Genomic DNA, 17,222 nt, shown 5'->3' with positions numbered 1-17,222 from the left:
AAAAAGTTATAGGAGCCTTTAATAATGTATCATGTATTTGTTAAGTGAATCTGATCTAAAACTGTGGACTGTCAGAGAAAACAAAATTTCAGGAACCTTGGCAGGCTTTCAGGAAAAACTGCATGTTTTTAAAAATGTTGCCACATCATCCACAATTCTTATATTAGACAAGAGCACACATTTCTTTCCAGTTTTTGAGCGCTCTAAATAGTAAAAATAAAAAAAATATGCTCAACGAGGTGGTCTAAATAAAAATCCCATAAACTGCCAACACTCCATTTACATGCTGTGACCTGCATATTAACAAAGCTTTGGCGACATTGTTATTGAAAGAGCTAAAACAGAGGAACTACTTTTCTGGCGTCGTGACACATCACCTTGCTAATGTTGCGGACCGCATGGCGTGGTTGGGAGAGTGGCTGTGCCAGCAACCTGAGGGTTCCTGGTTCGATTCCCAGCTTCTACCAACCTAGTCACCTCCGTTGTGTCCTTGAGCAAGACGCTTCACCCTTGCTCCTGATGGGTCGTGGTTAGGGCCTTGCATGGCAGCTCCCGCCATCAGTGTGTGAATGTGTGTGTGAACCTTGAAGGTAGTAAAGTGCTATAGAAGTATAACCAATTTACCATAACACTGCTCCTTCAATAAATAGCAAGCAGCCAGCTACTAGCTAGCTTGCGCTGCTAATAATGTTGCTGGTGACCCGCCATACAATAAAGAAGAAGAACGAGGAGCATGAGTGTCTTCTGTTGCTGCTGTATGGCCTTTGAGTTAAGAAAAGTTGACGTTGGATTAAAATCATGGTTCTCACCTGTATGGTAGAAGTTTGTGGAATCAAACCGAGAAGTTGGTCAACTTTTAAAATCTTCATGCTATCGACTTGATACTATATTGCTCTCAAAAAATGGAACACAGACAAACCCGACAACATAACTCTAGGAATAATTTTTACCCGAGGAAGGCGGATTATTCTGAATTTACCAGCTCAAGGAGAGCACAAATTCTGAAAGATACAAATATCCTATCAGTCGGCATCCCACTGAGCGGTTTTGTGTTCTAATTTAAAAGGTTTAGCAATAGTTCTACATAACGCTCCAAGGCTCTAACTGAGTCGGCCATTAGAGGTTGTTGACAGAAGAAACGTTCGTTGCTCTGCGTTCTGTAAATCAATGTGCTCCGAAAATAAATTATAGTAATGCTTTGAATAACAGTGTAAATATCAAATGTTATCATGAATGTAACTGTTCATAACATACTTACAACATGCATATAAAACAGTGTTGGAAGTTTTGGATGTTTTTTAAAGGGCTTTATAGGTGGAATAGACCACCTCCTTTACACACATTGTTAGCCGCCTCTTACTAGCATTTTTTTTTACACAAAAAAAGTGATAAACGTATGTTGTTTTCTCGTATAAGGATTGTGGATGATGGGCAAATTTGAAAAAAGAGCATTTTTTATTCAACAGATGTGGAACTAATCTGTAAACGTACTTGACTCTGCAGCAGAGAAACTTAAATACACAAGACCCATACTTGAGTTCATCAGGGAGTTTGCTGCTGTTTAGAATTGCAACATACTTAAAATCATTCGAATCTGTATGTTAGCAATTCCATCCATACTATTTGCACGATCACAGTAACGGGGGCCAACAGGAGTATATGAGCGATAATTGTTTCTCCTTCTCTCGCTCCAGTTTTCTAAGGATTAATAATAGAATAAAAGCAACAATTTTCCCAAAGTTACAGAATAGTGTAAATAACAGATGTTTTAAATAATTCATCCATCCATCCATCCATTTTCTACCGCTTATTTCCTTTCGGGGTCGCGGGGGGCGCTGGCGCCTATCTCAGCTACAATCGGGCGGAAGGCAGGGTACACCCTGGACAAGTCGCCACCTCATTGCAGGGCCAACACAGATAGACAGACAACATTCACACTCACATTCACACACTAGGGCCAATTTAGTGTTGCCAATCAACCTATCCCCAGGTGCATGTCTTTGGAGGTGGGAGGAAGCCGGAGTACCCGGAGGGAACCCACAATGCAACCAAAAAAAAAACATTGGTGTTTGTGGCTCAGTAATCTTCATCTTCTCAGGAGTGTCCTTGTAACATTCAACTGCAGGCAGTAAATATTTGATCGTGAATGGAAAAGGAGGCACAAAGAACTGAATATGCATTAAACTCAGTCAGGACAGAACTGGTCAAGGAATGTGGCTTTTTTATGCAGCTTTGTACCTGTCCTGGAAAGACACCCGACACTGGAGTGGAGCCTCCAGAGTGACTCGGAGAGTTGGGAAGGGATTTGCAGGAAGCCAGTAAGGCAGCTTGCTTCTTGGCAGCCATGATCTTCTGAGCAGCTGGAACAAAATAAATAAGCCATAAACATCTGCATCAAAACACACAATGATGGAATTATAGGAGCTGGGCCGTACCATCATTGAAGACTCTGTTGACGTTGAGGCCGTACGTGGCGCAGGTTTCATAATAAGTGCATCGCCGCACGTCCGAGCACAGCTGTCTGGCCCTGGCATCGTCTATAACTCTAGGGTTGTTGCTGCTGATCTTGTCTGGTAAAGGAACAAAAGCCACAGCTTGCTTCTTTGCCTCTCTTTGTCTTACAGCACACACTCCTTTGTAAACGAACGCCCACCCTGCCTTGTATGACAGCCTCGTCGTCCCTATGACTACCGTAAGGACCTGCGTATCACTAGAAAGCGCAGAGACGGTTCAAGACGAAAGCTAGTTTAATAGTAGCGTTGCAAGTCCCATCACTGGCAACGGTGTTGGCGTTCATGGGTTTTAGTAAATTCTTTGGAAAACTGTGCGTGAGTGTCTCACCTTGCGTGCCGACCACTACGAAAGGTATCTCAGCGACTGGCCGGAGGAGAGCGAGCTGGTGGTAGATCTTGTACACTTCCTGGAAGCTGGCCTCGTTTTCCAAACTGAAGACCAGGATGACGGCGTCGAGCCAACTGGCAAACTGAAGAGAACGTCAGACAAGGAACATAAGAATTCAAAGGAGTCTGTACAAAATTTAATGTGCTGTCGCTGTAATTTCCTTAATGGAAACCACCCTCCTACATTCCCCCAGGGTTCAATAAAGCTAATCTGATCTAAGGTCCCGAATCACCTGGGCTCCTGGGAGTTCTGTCTCTTCTCTGATGATCAACAGGTGGCTCTGTCCGTCAACAAGGACATCTTTAATGTACTGGTGCCCTGCGGGAATAAGAATGATGAGAAGACTTCAAGAAAAAGTAGTGCTGTGTCTCAATTAGAACACCTACGTTTGATAACCTGCACTGGCTTCCTGTGCACTTAGGATGTGACTTTAAGGTTTTACTACTTACGTATAAAATACTACACGGTCTAGCTCCATCCTATCTTGCCGATTGTATTGTACCATATGTCCCGGCAAGAAATCTGCGTTCAAAAGATTCCGGCTTATTAGTGATTCCTAAAGCCCAAAAAAAGTCTGCGGGCTATAGAGCGTTTTCCGTTCGGGCTCCAGTACTCTGGAATGCCCTCCCGGTAACAGTTCGAGATGCTACCTCAGTAGAAGCATTTAAGTCTCACCTTAAAACTCATTTGTATACTCTAGCCTTTAAATAGACTTCCTTTTTAGACCAGTTGATCTGCCGCTTCTTTTCTTTTTCTCCTCTGTACCCCCCTCCCTTGTGGAGGGGGTCCGGTCCGAGGACCATGGATAAAGTACTGGCTGTCCAGAGTCGGGACCCAGGATGGACCGCTCTTCGGACCCAGGATGGACCGCTCGCCTGTGTATCGGTTGGGGACATCTCTACGATGCTGATCCGACTCTGCTTGGGATGGTTTCCTGTGGATAGGACTCTCGCTGCTCTCGTGGCTGTGTTGGAGCCACTATGGATTGAACTTTCACAGTACCATGTTAGACCCGCTCGACATCCATTGCTTTCGGTCCCCTAGAGGGGGTGGGGGTTGCCCACATTTGAGGTCCTCTACAAGGTTTCTCATAGTCATCATTGTTACTGGCGTCCCACTGGGTGTGAATTCTCCTTGCCCACTGGGTGTGAGTTTTTCATGCCCTTATGTGGGTTCTTCCGAGGATGTCGTAGTCGTAGTGGTTTGTACAGTCCTTTGAGACATTTGTGATTTAGGGCTATATAAATAAACATTGATTGATTGCTAAGTGAGCAGCGCACCGTGAACATTTTGATAGTAAGACTGCGCAATTCTTCAAATTTTATTCACAATCACGAGTTTACCATGAATTGATTAACGTGGACCCCGAATTAAACAAGTTGAAAAACATATTCGGGTGTTACCATTTAGTGGTCAATTGTACGTTATATGTACTGAAATGTGCAATCTACTAATAAAAGTATCAATCAATCAATCAAAGGCTGCCATGACTGGGTGATGGTGAGGGTGATCTTTACCATTGTGAATGTGCACTGAACTCCATGACCACATTGACCACCTTACCGGCCGGCTTCATTACGCTCGTCCCGGTACTGCTGTAGCCTGTTGTTTTGTTTTACTTCCGTGCAGTCCTCAGCCTGCCTTAAAGACAGCATTGCTGTTGTTAAACAGCGACAGCTGATTCCGGCAATGCATGCTGTTTTGCTTGCCCCTTTGCTAGCAGGACCAATGGCAAGCCATCGGGCTTATTAGAGTTTGACCTCTTTGTCGAGTGCCAACAGCGGCGAGACGTGCTCCACATTGGAAATACATGTAGCCCCAACCTCTGCACGTGCGTACAAATCCAAAGAATGCAGAAATGTGATTGTGCATCGAAGTACACTTTCGGTTGAGTACATTCGTAACTCTAAATAACACTACATTTTTCTTATTTCATCATATAATACAGTGTTTCATAACCATAGTTGGGCCGCAAGCGCCTCCCAGAGGAATGCCAAAAATAAGAAAGATCTGTTTCCCATCTATGGGCCGCAGTTGTACTTAAGTTGTAATAATAAACTTTCTACCCGAGAGCAATAGTGTTGCTGAACAAAATCAAGGCATAAAAAATAATGATTGTGCAAGTGAGTTGTGTACTTGGTATTCATGTTCTTTATTTATTTATTTTTTTATCTTCGGACCAATGTTCTTATATTTGTATATTTAATCTATAAATTTGCACTAATGGGTTTGCTTTCAATTTCGTTGTACAATGTGCAATGACAATAAAGATATAAGGGAAGTCTGGGTTTCCCTGCATAGGCTGTTGCCCCCGCGACCCGACCTCGGATAAGCGGAAGATGATGGATGGATGGATGGATGTATTCTATTCAATTACACTTTTCTACCACTTGTGGCAGTAATGACAATCTCAAACAAAAAGAAGTCTGGAGCTAAAGTGATAGAGCAGGGGTCGGCAACCCGCGGCTCTGGAGTCGAATGCGGCTCTTTAGTGCCGCCGCCCTAGTGGCTCCCTGGAGCTTTTTCAAAAATATATGAAATGTGGAAATGAGGGGAAAAAAACATATTTTTTTGTTTTAATTTGGTTTCTGTAGGAGGACAAACATGACACAAACCTCCCTAATTGCTATAAAGCACACTGTTTATATTAAACGTGTTTCACTGATTCGAGTATTTGGCGAGCGCCGTTTTGTCCTATTAATTTTGGCGGTCCTTGAACTCATCCTAGTTTGTTTACATGCATAACTTTCTCCGACGTGATTTATGCCACTTCTTTTTCTGTCTGATTTTGTCCACCAAACTATAACGTTGTGCATGAATGCACAAAGGTGAGTTTTGTTGATGTTATTGACTTATGTGGAGTACTAATCAAACATATTTGGTTATTGCAAGCTAATCGATGCTAACATTCTATTTAGGCTAGCTATATGTACATATTGCATTACTATGCCTCATATGTAGCTATATTTGAGCTAATTTAGTTTTCTTTAAGACCTCATAATTCAATTTATATCTCATGACACTATCTGTATGTAATATGGCTTTTAATTTTTTGCGGCTCCAGACAGATTTGTTTTTGTATTTTTGGTCCAATATGGCTCTTTCACCATTTTGGGTTGCCGACCCCTGTCATAGAGAATTTTTTCAGGCACAAAAATTATGACTAAATTGGTGAAGCTGTATTTTCATTTGCACTTTTTGACGGTCTAGTTAAGAAACATATTTATTATTTATTTAGTTTGCATATTTCAGCATAACATAATTATATGTAAATTTACTTTTCGTCAGTTATTTACAAGTCACTTCTTATGCAGTATATTTCGTTGGTACTTACTTTTCCAATCAGTCTGACGTAACCCTAAGGTTTATGTGTTAAATACATAATATGTTTGTGTTTACCACATGGTTTCATATAATTTGACAAAGTTTCAAACTGTGAGTAAGTTAAATATCACTATTAAATATGGTTAAAATCAAGCGTGAGATTACTTAGTCGGTGTTAATATTTGAGTGGGCTCTGGGCACCTGTGTCTTGGGAAAGTTGGGCCCCAATGTCAAAAAGGTTAAGAACCCCTGATTTAATGTACATGTTTCACACTACAATAAATCAAATGTACAAAACCCGTTTCCATATGAGTTGGGAAATTGTGTTAGATATAAATATAAACGGAATACTATGATTTACAAATCATTTTCAACCCATATTCAGTTGAATATGCTACAAAGACAACATATTTGATGTTCAAACTAAAGAGCGGCATGCAGCTCTTTAGTGCCGCCCTAGTGGCTCCATGAAGCATTTTTTAAAAAGGATTGAAAATGGAAAAAGATGAGGGAAAAATTATTTTTATGTTTTAATATGTTTTTGTTTGAGGACAAACATGACACAAACCTTCCCAATTGTTAAAAAGCCCACTGTTTAATATGTTTGTGTATATGCTTCACTGATGAGAGTATTTGGTGAACATTCTTTTGTTCTAATAATTTTGGCGGTTCTTGAACTCACCATAGTGTGGACTGTGACACAACAGTTTGTTTACATGTAAAATCTTCCACTCCTTCTTTGTCTATCAAAAGTTTCATGCTGTGCGTGAATGCACAAACATGAGATTTATTGATATTATTGACTTGTTGGAAAGCAATTCCGGCATATTTGGTCAGTGCATGACTGCAATGCTAACATGCTATTTAGCCAAGCTGTATGTACATATTGCATCATTATGCCTCATTTGTAGGTATATTGGAGCTCATTTAATATCCTTTACTTTTATCCTCTATATATAATTTAGTTTTGCATGTCTCATGACACATTATTGGTATGTAATATTGGCTGCATTACAGATAGTTGCTTGTGTGCCATGTTAGACTTAGACTTAGACTTAGACTTAGACTTCCTTTTTATTGTCATTCAAATTTGAACTTTACAGTACAAATAAGAACGAAATTTCGTTGCATTAGCTCTTGGTAGCGCAGGATAAAAAAAAAAGCAATAAGGTGCAGATATAAATAAATAGACTACTGTACAGATAAATACATTGCACTTTTTCACATGCGTCCATGTTTATGGATGTATGTTATATTGTCTTTTTTATTCCAGCGAGTTAATCCATTTTGGTGAGAGTTGAGGGTATAATTTAATTATTATTATTTTTATTATGTTGTTCCAGACCATAGCAAACATTAACTAGCTTGCCAAGGATTGTAATAAATCCATTATAGAAGACAGCCTGCCGTTTACTTTAACTTGGACTTACACATCTATACCTTTGGCCATTAAAAGCTATTAATTTCCACGAGTTATCTCACCTTCTGAAAAGCCTCTGATTTACTAATGTTTTCCAATTTGAAAAAAAGTGTAAATATTACACTTTAACATTTCTGTCAAGGAAGATTTGCTTCAGCCTGCGACACATAGTAATTTTCAATAGTAGGCTATTATAGCTAATATAGACACTGACGTCATTTGTTGCCTTCATTATAACACTTATATGTTTTTCATTTTTTGCTGCTCCAGACAAATTACTTTTTTTTTTTTTGGTTCAATATGGCTCTTTCACCGTTTTGGGTGCATTTCAGATAGTTGCTTGTGTGCCATGTTGTTCCAGACCACAGCAAACATTAACTTGCTTGCCAAGGATTGTAATAAATCCATTATAGAAGACAGCCTGCAGTTTACTTTAACTTGGACACACACATCTATACCTTTGGCCAAAAGCTATTCATTTCCAGGAGTTATCTCACCTTTTGAATAGCCTCTGATTTACTAATGTTTTTTAATTAAAAAAAAAAGTGTAGAATAAATATTACACTTCAACATTTCTGTCAAGGAAGATTTGCTTCAGCCTGCGACACATAGTAATTTTTGATAGTAGGCTATTATAGCTAATATAGACACTTACGTCATTTGTTGCCTTCATTATAACACTTATATATTTTAAATTTTGCAGCTCCAGACAAATAATTTTTTTATATTTTTGGTTCAATATGGCACTTTCACCGTTTTGGGTGCATTTCAGATAGTTGCTTGTGTGCCATGTTGTTCCAGACCACAGCAAACATTAACTTGCTTGCCAAGGATTGTAATAAATCCATTAGAAGAAGACAGCCTGCAGTTTACTTTAACTTGGACACACACATCTATACCTTTGGCCATTAAAAGCTATTCATTTCCAGGAGTTATCTCACCTTTTGAATAGCCTCTGATTTACTAATGTTTATAGTAATTTAATTTATAGTAATTTTTGATTGTAGGCTGATATAGTAATATAATAGTAATATTTGATAGTAGGTTATTATAGGGGCTTCACGGTGGAAGAGGGGTTAGTGCGTCTGCCTCACAATACGAAGGTCCTGCAATCCTGGGTTCAAATCTTTCTGTGTGGAGTTTGCATGTTCTCCCCGTGAATGCGTGGGTTCCCTCCGGGTACTCCGGCTTCCTCCCACTTCCAAAGACATGCACCTGGGGATAGGTTGATTGGCAACACTAAATTGGCCCTAGTGCGTGAATGTGAGTGTGAATGTTGTCTGTCTATCTGTGTTGGCCCTGCGATGAGGTGGCGACTTGTCCAGGGTGTACCCCGCCTTCCGCCCGATTGTAGCTGAGATAGGCGCCAGCGCCCCCCCGTGACCCCAAAAGGGAATAAGCGGTAGAAAAATGGATGGATGGATGGAGGTTATTATAGCTAATGTAGACACTTAGGTCATTTGTTGCCTTCATTATAACACTTATATATTTTTAATTTTTTGCGGCTCCAGACAAATTAGTTTTTTGTATTTTTGGTCCAATATGGCTATTTCACCGTTTTGGGTTGCAGACCCCTACTATATACCAATATTGTGTTGCACTACCAGGATAGCACTATATGGAATGGTATTGGAGGAAAAGTGACACTACTTTAAGTACACTTTCACAATGTCAACAATATCCATGAATTGATTAACGTGGACCCCGACTTAAACAAGTTGAAAAACTTATTCGGGTGTTACCATTTAGTGGTCAATTGTACGGAATATGTACTGAACTGTGCAATCTACTAATAAAAGTATCAATCAATCAATCCTCGTCAAAGGTAAATTTTAATTATTTTTTTTATATTGGATCTAATTAGATTTGGCGGGTGTATCTAATGTTATGGACAATTGCAAACACATATGTTAATTAGGAGCTCTGAAACCCACCCTCAGCATTCTCCACCGCCAGATAACTTCCTGTCAAGTGTCTGTGGACCAGAGCAGACTTCCCACTGCATAGACCTCCTAACACAGCCTGACACACAAACACACACACATTTTAGGATGGTGGCAAAATATCAACCGTTGGTGCATTTATTAATTGTGAGGAGATCATCTTACCAGGTGAAGTTCTTGTACAGTTTGAGTGATGGTCCATTCCTGGCTGCTGGTGCATGCAGCTAAAACCAAACAAAGCAAATAATCAACAAACACAGTACAGATGGCGTACCTAGTGATTCAGTAATGTAATGTGATGGTTAGCTGGGTTACATGATGACAAAAAAAAAAAAAAAAAAAAGCGTTATCTTAAAAGATGCCCGTTGAAAAAAACGCTTGTGAAAGAGGAATAATTCATTACAAGGTGTATAAGGTGTTCTGGCACTTTCAATTTGAAGCACATTGAGCAAGCTACTTATAAATGACAACTTACACCTGGCAAACTACATATAAAAACAACGACTCAAAAATAATCTACAGTCACCGTAACGTTTTGTATAATAATTACTGCAATCACTCCTACTAGTTGTTGATGATAACCACCATCTTTCTCACTATGAACAAACACCACATCTCAAAACAACCCACCACGTCCGAATAGCTGCAGTAATGCACATATTTGGGAACATTTGTATTTTAAAATATAGGATACTTAATGGAAAATATGGGTGATAGGGTGGACCTAACTGCTTGCCTACTTTGGTGTAACTGTTATTTTTCAGGCATGGCTGGCTGACTTCCAATTTTTTTTACACCAGCGACAAGTGAGGATCTCTGTCGACCTCTGTCCACCAAGATAAAGATTGGATGGCTGACAAGAGGGTTCACTGCGTTTATATAATTCTATCAATAAATAAACACGCTCAGATGCTGAGAACGATGCACAGAGTGAACCTTCTTGCACCCTGTTCGGAAACGATGGACAAAGATAAAAAACCCAAGACAATCCAATTTATTAAAGACAGCCCATGTTACTGTTACCAAGTTTTGAGCAAATAAGTGACATGCGTTCAAGTAAAACCTTTTAAAAAAATGTTCTGTGTTCATGCTGACAATAGATATGAATTAATCTAGAAAATAAAGTAAATTAATTCATCCAAATCCAGTTATTTACTAGGATTAATCACGATAAAAAGTTTAATTAATATGATTTGAAAAGGAAATGTTGACAGCGCCTGTAACCCGGCCTGGAAAATCGTCATTTAAGGGGCAAGGCCACTTGGCCTTTGATGTCATTAACCTTTTCAGGGCACAAAGGCCATCAAAAAACAATGGTTTAAGTCCACAGTCATAATTACTGTAGCTTAAAGTACCAATGATTGTCACACACACACTAGGTGAGGTGAAGATTGTCCTCTGCATTCGACCCATCCCCTTGTTCCACCCCCTGGTAGGTGAGTGGAGGAGTGAGCAGCAGCGGTGGCCGCGCTCGGGTATCATTTTTGTGAGTTAACCCCCAATTCCAACCCTCAAAGCCAAGTGCCAAGCAGGGAGGTAATGGGTCCCATTTTTATAGTCTTTGGTATGACTCGGCCGGGGTTTGAACTCTCAATCTACCGAGCTCAGGGCGGACACTGAGCTGGCAAAGGTTAAAGGTTACATTTTTAAAATGCATTACTTTCAATCAAATAAATTAAGCTGTTTATTTCACAAAAGTGTTTTTCCAAATAAATATCATCAATATAATAATAAATAACCTGACTAAATAGCGTCCAAATTTTCATGCTGGTTTTAAAAACAGAAAATGTACAACACCTCAAATAAAGACAGTGCTCTGGCTTCTTCTGCCCCAGGACTTTCTTTAACCCAGGGGTGTCCAAACTGCCAAGTTCAAATTATAAATAACTTAAGCGCAGCATCGGTATATATGACCCAATTCAACCAACTTTCGCCAATAGTGATGTGAATTTAATGGGGGTGGAGGTTGCCTACATATGCGGCCCTCTCCAAGGTTTCTCATAATCATTGTCACCGACGTCCCACTGGGGTGAGTTTTTCCTTGCCCTTATGTGGCTTGTGCAGCCCTTTGAGACACTTGTGATTTAGGGCTTGTGGAGAGACGCAGCCGACGGGTCGACAACGGGCTGAGAGAAGCAGTCCTGACCATGATGGAGGCCAGGAGGCAGGGCATGCGGCGGCGAGGAGAGGCGTGACGCACGCGGAGCGGCACGAGAGGGGCAATCTGAGTCAGGTGCGTAAGACACACACCTGCTCACAATCTCTCCATCTGCTGCTACAGCACAAAAAGGGCGAGGGAGGAAGGACCGGGGAAAAGACGGAGGAGGAACGGCAACACACAGCAACGACACCAGCGACGAGAGCGACCAGGCAAAGACATGAGCCCCCGCGGAAAACGCAACACCAGGCCACCGAAATGTGCGCGAAGACGAGCAGCCAAGGGTGCTCGAAAGTGACGCGACCAATTGGGACACAACGACGCAGTTTATTGAAACAATAAATGTATGTCAACCCTGCTACGAGGTGTCGTGCATCCCTGGTCCTGGCAACCCACACGGTGATTGCAGGAAGTCTGTCACAGGGCTATATAAACAAACATTGATTGATTGATTGATTAATTGATTGATTGATTGATATTTCATAGTTATCAGGGTCTAATGTGGGGGTGGGGGGGGGGGGGGGGTGGTAAAGTCAAATTAGTTGAACCTGTTGTATTGTTGTTCAGTCTGTTATAACTTGATTTAATCGATGCAAACTGAAGTGTTACTTTGGTACAAAAGATTGTTGTTACGCCACAATCAAAGCTCTGCTGCATGGCAGGAAAAAGCGTTGTAACGTGTGTGTGTGAGTGTTTGTCAGAGGTGGGACCAAGTCATTGTTTTGCAAGTCACAAGTAAGCCTCAAGTCTTTGACCTCAAGTCTCGAGTCAAGTCCCGAGTCAATACAGGCAAGTCCGAGTCAAGTCCAAAGTCAATACTGGAAAGTCTCAAGTCAAGTCCCAAGTCCTGCATTTTGGGTTTCGAGTCATTTCAAGTCTTTTTAACCACAGACTAATATATGTACACAGATTGTGTATGCTTTTAAAACGCTGTATGTATTTATTATTTTAAAAAAACAGTAATGACATTGCACTTCATAATAGCACTATTAACCAATTATTCTAAACATTTAACTCATTCCTTTACAGTATAAACACATTTGAAAAAACAAGTGCAACTGTACTTATTTGCACAAAAGTGTTAACATTGTATTTCCATGGAATATTGCATTGTAACTAGTTCCACAGCAGTTTATATCATGTTGTTACCTTATCTCATTGATCTCATCTCAAACTGTATGTGTTTATGTGTGCATACACATGAAAAACAACAAATACATAAACATAACAATGAACAGTGCTGTACTTGTTAGATGTCAGGGCTCTATGGAATATGTACACATATTCTTAATATAGTATACATTTTAACTGACCTTTATTTGACTATGTTTGTCTTTTTGTAGGTGGCTAAAATATGCGGTGCTGCTGACCGCCATCTAACGTTACGTTACTGTGTGTGGAACATTCACTAACGTAACGTTATGTGTAGGTACCTCATGCAAACCTGCTTAAAGAAAATATCACTTGACAAAAAGTATGAATAAGGTAGCAAACTGCAGTGTACGCAACAGATTGCCGTGTTTGCAATGACGTTATAACCATAGACATCTTATAAGTAGACGCAGAATTGGCTGCTGTGACGCAAGCAATTTGGCCGCCATCTTGAAGTGGTGATGAGGAGCCGGCAAGCAGCCTAAACTAACATTTGACAGGTAGAAAACAAAGATGCTGGGCTTGTATTCAGCGTTTTCCTGCTCAATTGAGCGGACTGTTGAAAATAGGAATTGGAGGATTACTTTTCACAAGTAAGATTTAACATTAACATACTATTGGTTATATTTTGTGAAAAGAATATTACCACAGAGTTAAGCAGGAGCAAAGAACTACAATATTTGTATGTGAAAATCACAAAGAAATCTTCTGGGGGAGGAACCCCCCTACAGGTATTTGGTTTACAAACTTTCAGGCCCACCTAAAACTAAATTCACCAGCCGCCATTGATTATGATGCATTCTCATTTTATCGTAACCACAGATAAGTCTTCAAGTAACAATATTCAAATACTAACTTTGTTGAGTAAAACAGAATTTTGTTTTATTCTGAATCCAGTGAAACAGATTGGTGGTTTTAGCTGAAATAAAGACCGGGCGGTATAGTTCGGTAGGTAGAGTGGCCGTGTCAGCAACCTGAGGGTTGCAGGTTCGTTTCCCGCTTCCGCCATCCTAGTCACTGCCGTTGTGTCCTTGGGCAAGACACTTTACCCACCTGCTCCCAGTGCCACCCACACTGGTTTAAATGTAACTTAGATATTGGGTGTCACTATGTAAAGTGCTTCGAGTCACTAGAGAAAAGTGCTATATAAATATAATTCACTTCACTTCACTTTCAGGTGTTTATATATGTTCAATCACTATAAACATGATCATTTAAAGGAAGAATGTAATAGAAAATATCAATACAAAGTGTCAAGACAGAATAAACTCTCTGCTGTTGCAGCAACAGAGATACAATCTATATCAGATGTTCTCAACCTTTTTTCAGTGATGTACCCCCTGTGAACATGTTTTTAATTCAAGTACCCCCTAATCAGAGCAAAGCATTTTTGGTTGAAAAAAAGAGACAAAGAAGTAAAATACAGCACTATGTCATCAGTTTCTGATTTGTTAAATTTTATAACAGTGCAAAATATTGCTCATTTGTTGTGGTCTTTCTTGAACTATTTGGAAAAAAAAGATGTAAATATAACTAAAAACTTGTTGAAAAATAAACAAGTGATTCAATTATAAATAAATATTTCTACACATAGAAGTAATCATCAACTTAAAGTGCCCTCTTTGAGGATTGTAATAGAGATCCATCTGGATTCATCAACTTCATTCTAAACATTTTTTCACACAAAAAGAAATCTTTAACATCAATATTTATGGAACATGTCCACAAAAAAATCTAGCTGTCAACACTGAATATTGCATTGTTGCATTTCTTTTCACAGTTTATGAATTTACATTCATATATTGTTGGAGTATTTTTCAATGAATATATTTATAAAGGATTTTGAATTGTTGCTATTTTTAGAATATTTTAAAAAATATCATGTACCCCTTGGGATACCTTCAAGTACCCCATTTGAGAACCTCTGGTCTATAGGTCCGTAAGATATATAGATATCTAATGTATTCATACATTGTTTATGTAGGATATAAGCATGTATATATAACCTAATCATATTGTTTCTTCAAATTCAAAATAGCTGACTGTTTTTTCCCCTTCTCTGGGATTATATTACAAGTTTTGATCTCAGACGTCTGGTCACTTATAGCATATAAGAATATTCTATTACTGTTAAGCAAATTATGAACACACCAAGACATGTGTCCTTTATCATAGCTACACGTATGACTAAAAAGCGGGTGAATATAAGTGGTATTCAGTGAGTTAATATGAATTAAATGCGCTGACAGTTCATTGCTCCTGACAAATGAATTGCCCTGAGTGGAGCAGATCACCACTCCAAGATGGCGGCCCCGCGTCTCGTCTGCGCCAATAGGCAGTAGCGCTCCATGCTGCTACCCTTATAAGATGTCTATGGTTCTAACGTTAGCAGTGAGTTTACAGCCTCACTGATTTAACTACACAGCAAATAAAAGTTACGTTACTCAGCCAATAAACGTTAGCTTACATTCAAAACGTACCCTTCTTTGTGCAACTTCAAATGTCGAACGAAGTTGTAAATTGATGCGTCTCCGTCTGTAATCTTCCAACCACATGTTTTGCATACGGCAATCCCTGTTTTGTTGACCAAGTCGTAGTTTTAATAACCGAACGAAACCCTATATGGCATAATTTTCTTCACTTATTCTTCTGTTGTTTGAAAGCGCTTCTCCGTTGGTTTTCCTGCAATTTGATTGGGTGAATGCTGTGTGACGAAAACAACGTGGATGTAATTTGATTGGCTGTTGTTCTGACAGGTAGCGCACAGGCTGTCATCGCACATACGCCGACACACTTCCGTACACAATGGAAGATACGGAGTGCTCCTGAATAACTTTTTAATCGTTGGGTTTTGGGGAAAGTAGCAAGTCATGCCAAGTCAAAAGGCTCAAGTCCAAGTCAAGTCACAAGTCATTGGTGTTAAAGTCTAAGTCGAGTTGCAAGTCTTTTTACATTTTGTCAAGTCGAGTCTAAAGTCATTAAATTCATGACTCGAGTCTGACTTGAGTCCAAGTCATGTGACTCGAGTCCACACCTCTGGTGTTTGTGTACTGGCGATTAGCCTAAAAAATATGACTTTACCGTATTTTGTGCTGTATTTTAAAATGTTGAGCAAACTTTCCTCTTCAATTGTGTGTGAAATAAATATGCAGACGTGTAGCATTGCGATCGCAGTGCAGAAAGAAACAGCAGTGTAATAAACAAAAACTTAAGTTAGAGTAGCGATTTCGATATAAAATTAATATAGATGCTTATTTAATTACAGTACAGACATTTAATATCTATATAATATGGTAAATACATTGTATTTATGAGTGTATATATATATATACATATATATTTATATATATATACACACATATATACTATATATATATTATATACACACACATACAATGTATTTACCATATTATATACATATATATTCTATTAATATACACATATCATACATGTATATATTAATATAATATGTGTATATATGTGCACATACTGCAATGAGGTGGCGTCTTGTCCAGGGTGTACCCTGCCTTCCGCCCAATTGTAGCTGAGATAGGCACCAGCGCCCCCCGCGACCCCAAAGGGAATAAGCGGTAGAAAATGGATGGATGGATGTGCACATAAATATGTACTGTATATGTGTGATATTGCTACTTTACATGCAGTCGGCCGTAAGCCAAATATTTTTAGCCCAATGCAGCCCCCAAGTCAAAAAGTTTGTGGACACCCCTGCCTTAACCTATGCTGTCAAACAGTATTTAATGCAGTATTAAACAATGAATTAGCTCTATTTTAACCCATTAACAATTGGTAAAGAATCTGTCATTTTAGATTTTACTTGGCTAAAACAATGATTTTGACCACAATGACGATAACATGTTGGGGCTTGACTACAAAGATGCTTCTCCTTCATTCATCATAAGTGAATGTAGCCTTTGCCAGCGGGAGTTGATGTCATCAGGTGGTACCCATCGTTCACTGGGTGTTTCGACCCTTACCGCTACACCCAATGGTGGGCCGGCAGTTGTGGCCAAGTCACTGTCTATTTCCTCCTCCTTAACTCCTCTCTCCTATTCCATAACAAGCACCATGCTCTCTCTGCTGTTTTACCTGTGACTCCAAAGGTTGTTAACTTCCTCCACATCGACTGGGCAGGGAATCCTCTCCAGCCGACCTCGACCGGAAACAGCCATGCCTGCCATTTTTCTTCCTACATACGTGCAAGAGGTCTTGATATTGGGCACTCTTTCTTTCAAAGACCTATTCACACCCCTCTTCCCATGGAACTGTAGGTTCTATTGGAATATTTTTTTTTTCCCTTCATCCG

The 17,222-nt window shown here is 39.7% G+C and overlaps 1 protein-coding gene across 1 annotated transcript in view; it reads right to left on the bottom strand.

Annotated features, from left to right (window-relative positions):
- LOC133535341 (arf-GAP with GTPase, ANK repeat and PH domain-containing protein 1-like) overlaps nucleotides 1-17,222 on the bottom strand; it is a 71,180-nt gene that overhangs the window by 34,058 nt on the left and 19,900 nt on the right. Inside the window, exons 2-7 of the mRNA XM_061875064.1 lie at nucleotides 9,754-9,812; nucleotides 9,580-9,667; nucleotides 3,134-3,219; nucleotides 2,842-2,983; nucleotides 2,436-2,570; nucleotides 2,239-2,360 (exon numbers count right to left, since the gene is read on the bottom strand). Coding sequence (XP_061731048.1) covers nucleotides 2,239-2,360; nucleotides 2,436-2,570; nucleotides 2,842-2,983; nucleotides 3,134-3,219; nucleotides 9,580-9,667; nucleotides 9,754-9,812 — 632 coding nt within the window. The remainder of the gene's footprint in view (nucleotides 1-2,238; nucleotides 2,361-2,435; nucleotides 2,571-2,841; nucleotides 2,984-3,133; nucleotides 3,220-9,579; nucleotides 9,668-9,753; nucleotides 9,813-17,222) is intronic.

The sequence above is a fragment of the Nerophis ophidion genome, linkage group LG16 (genome assembly GCF_033978795.1).
Source record: "Nerophis ophidion isolate RoL-2023_Sa linkage group LG16, RoL_Noph_v1.0, whole genome shotgun sequence".
Taxonomy (NCBI): Eukaryota; Metazoa; Chordata; class Actinopteri; order Syngnathiformes; family Syngnathidae; genus Nerophis; species Nerophis ophidion.
The sequence above is the reverse complement of the archived record's forward strand: the minus strand, read 5'-3'. Positions and strand labels throughout refer to the sequence as shown.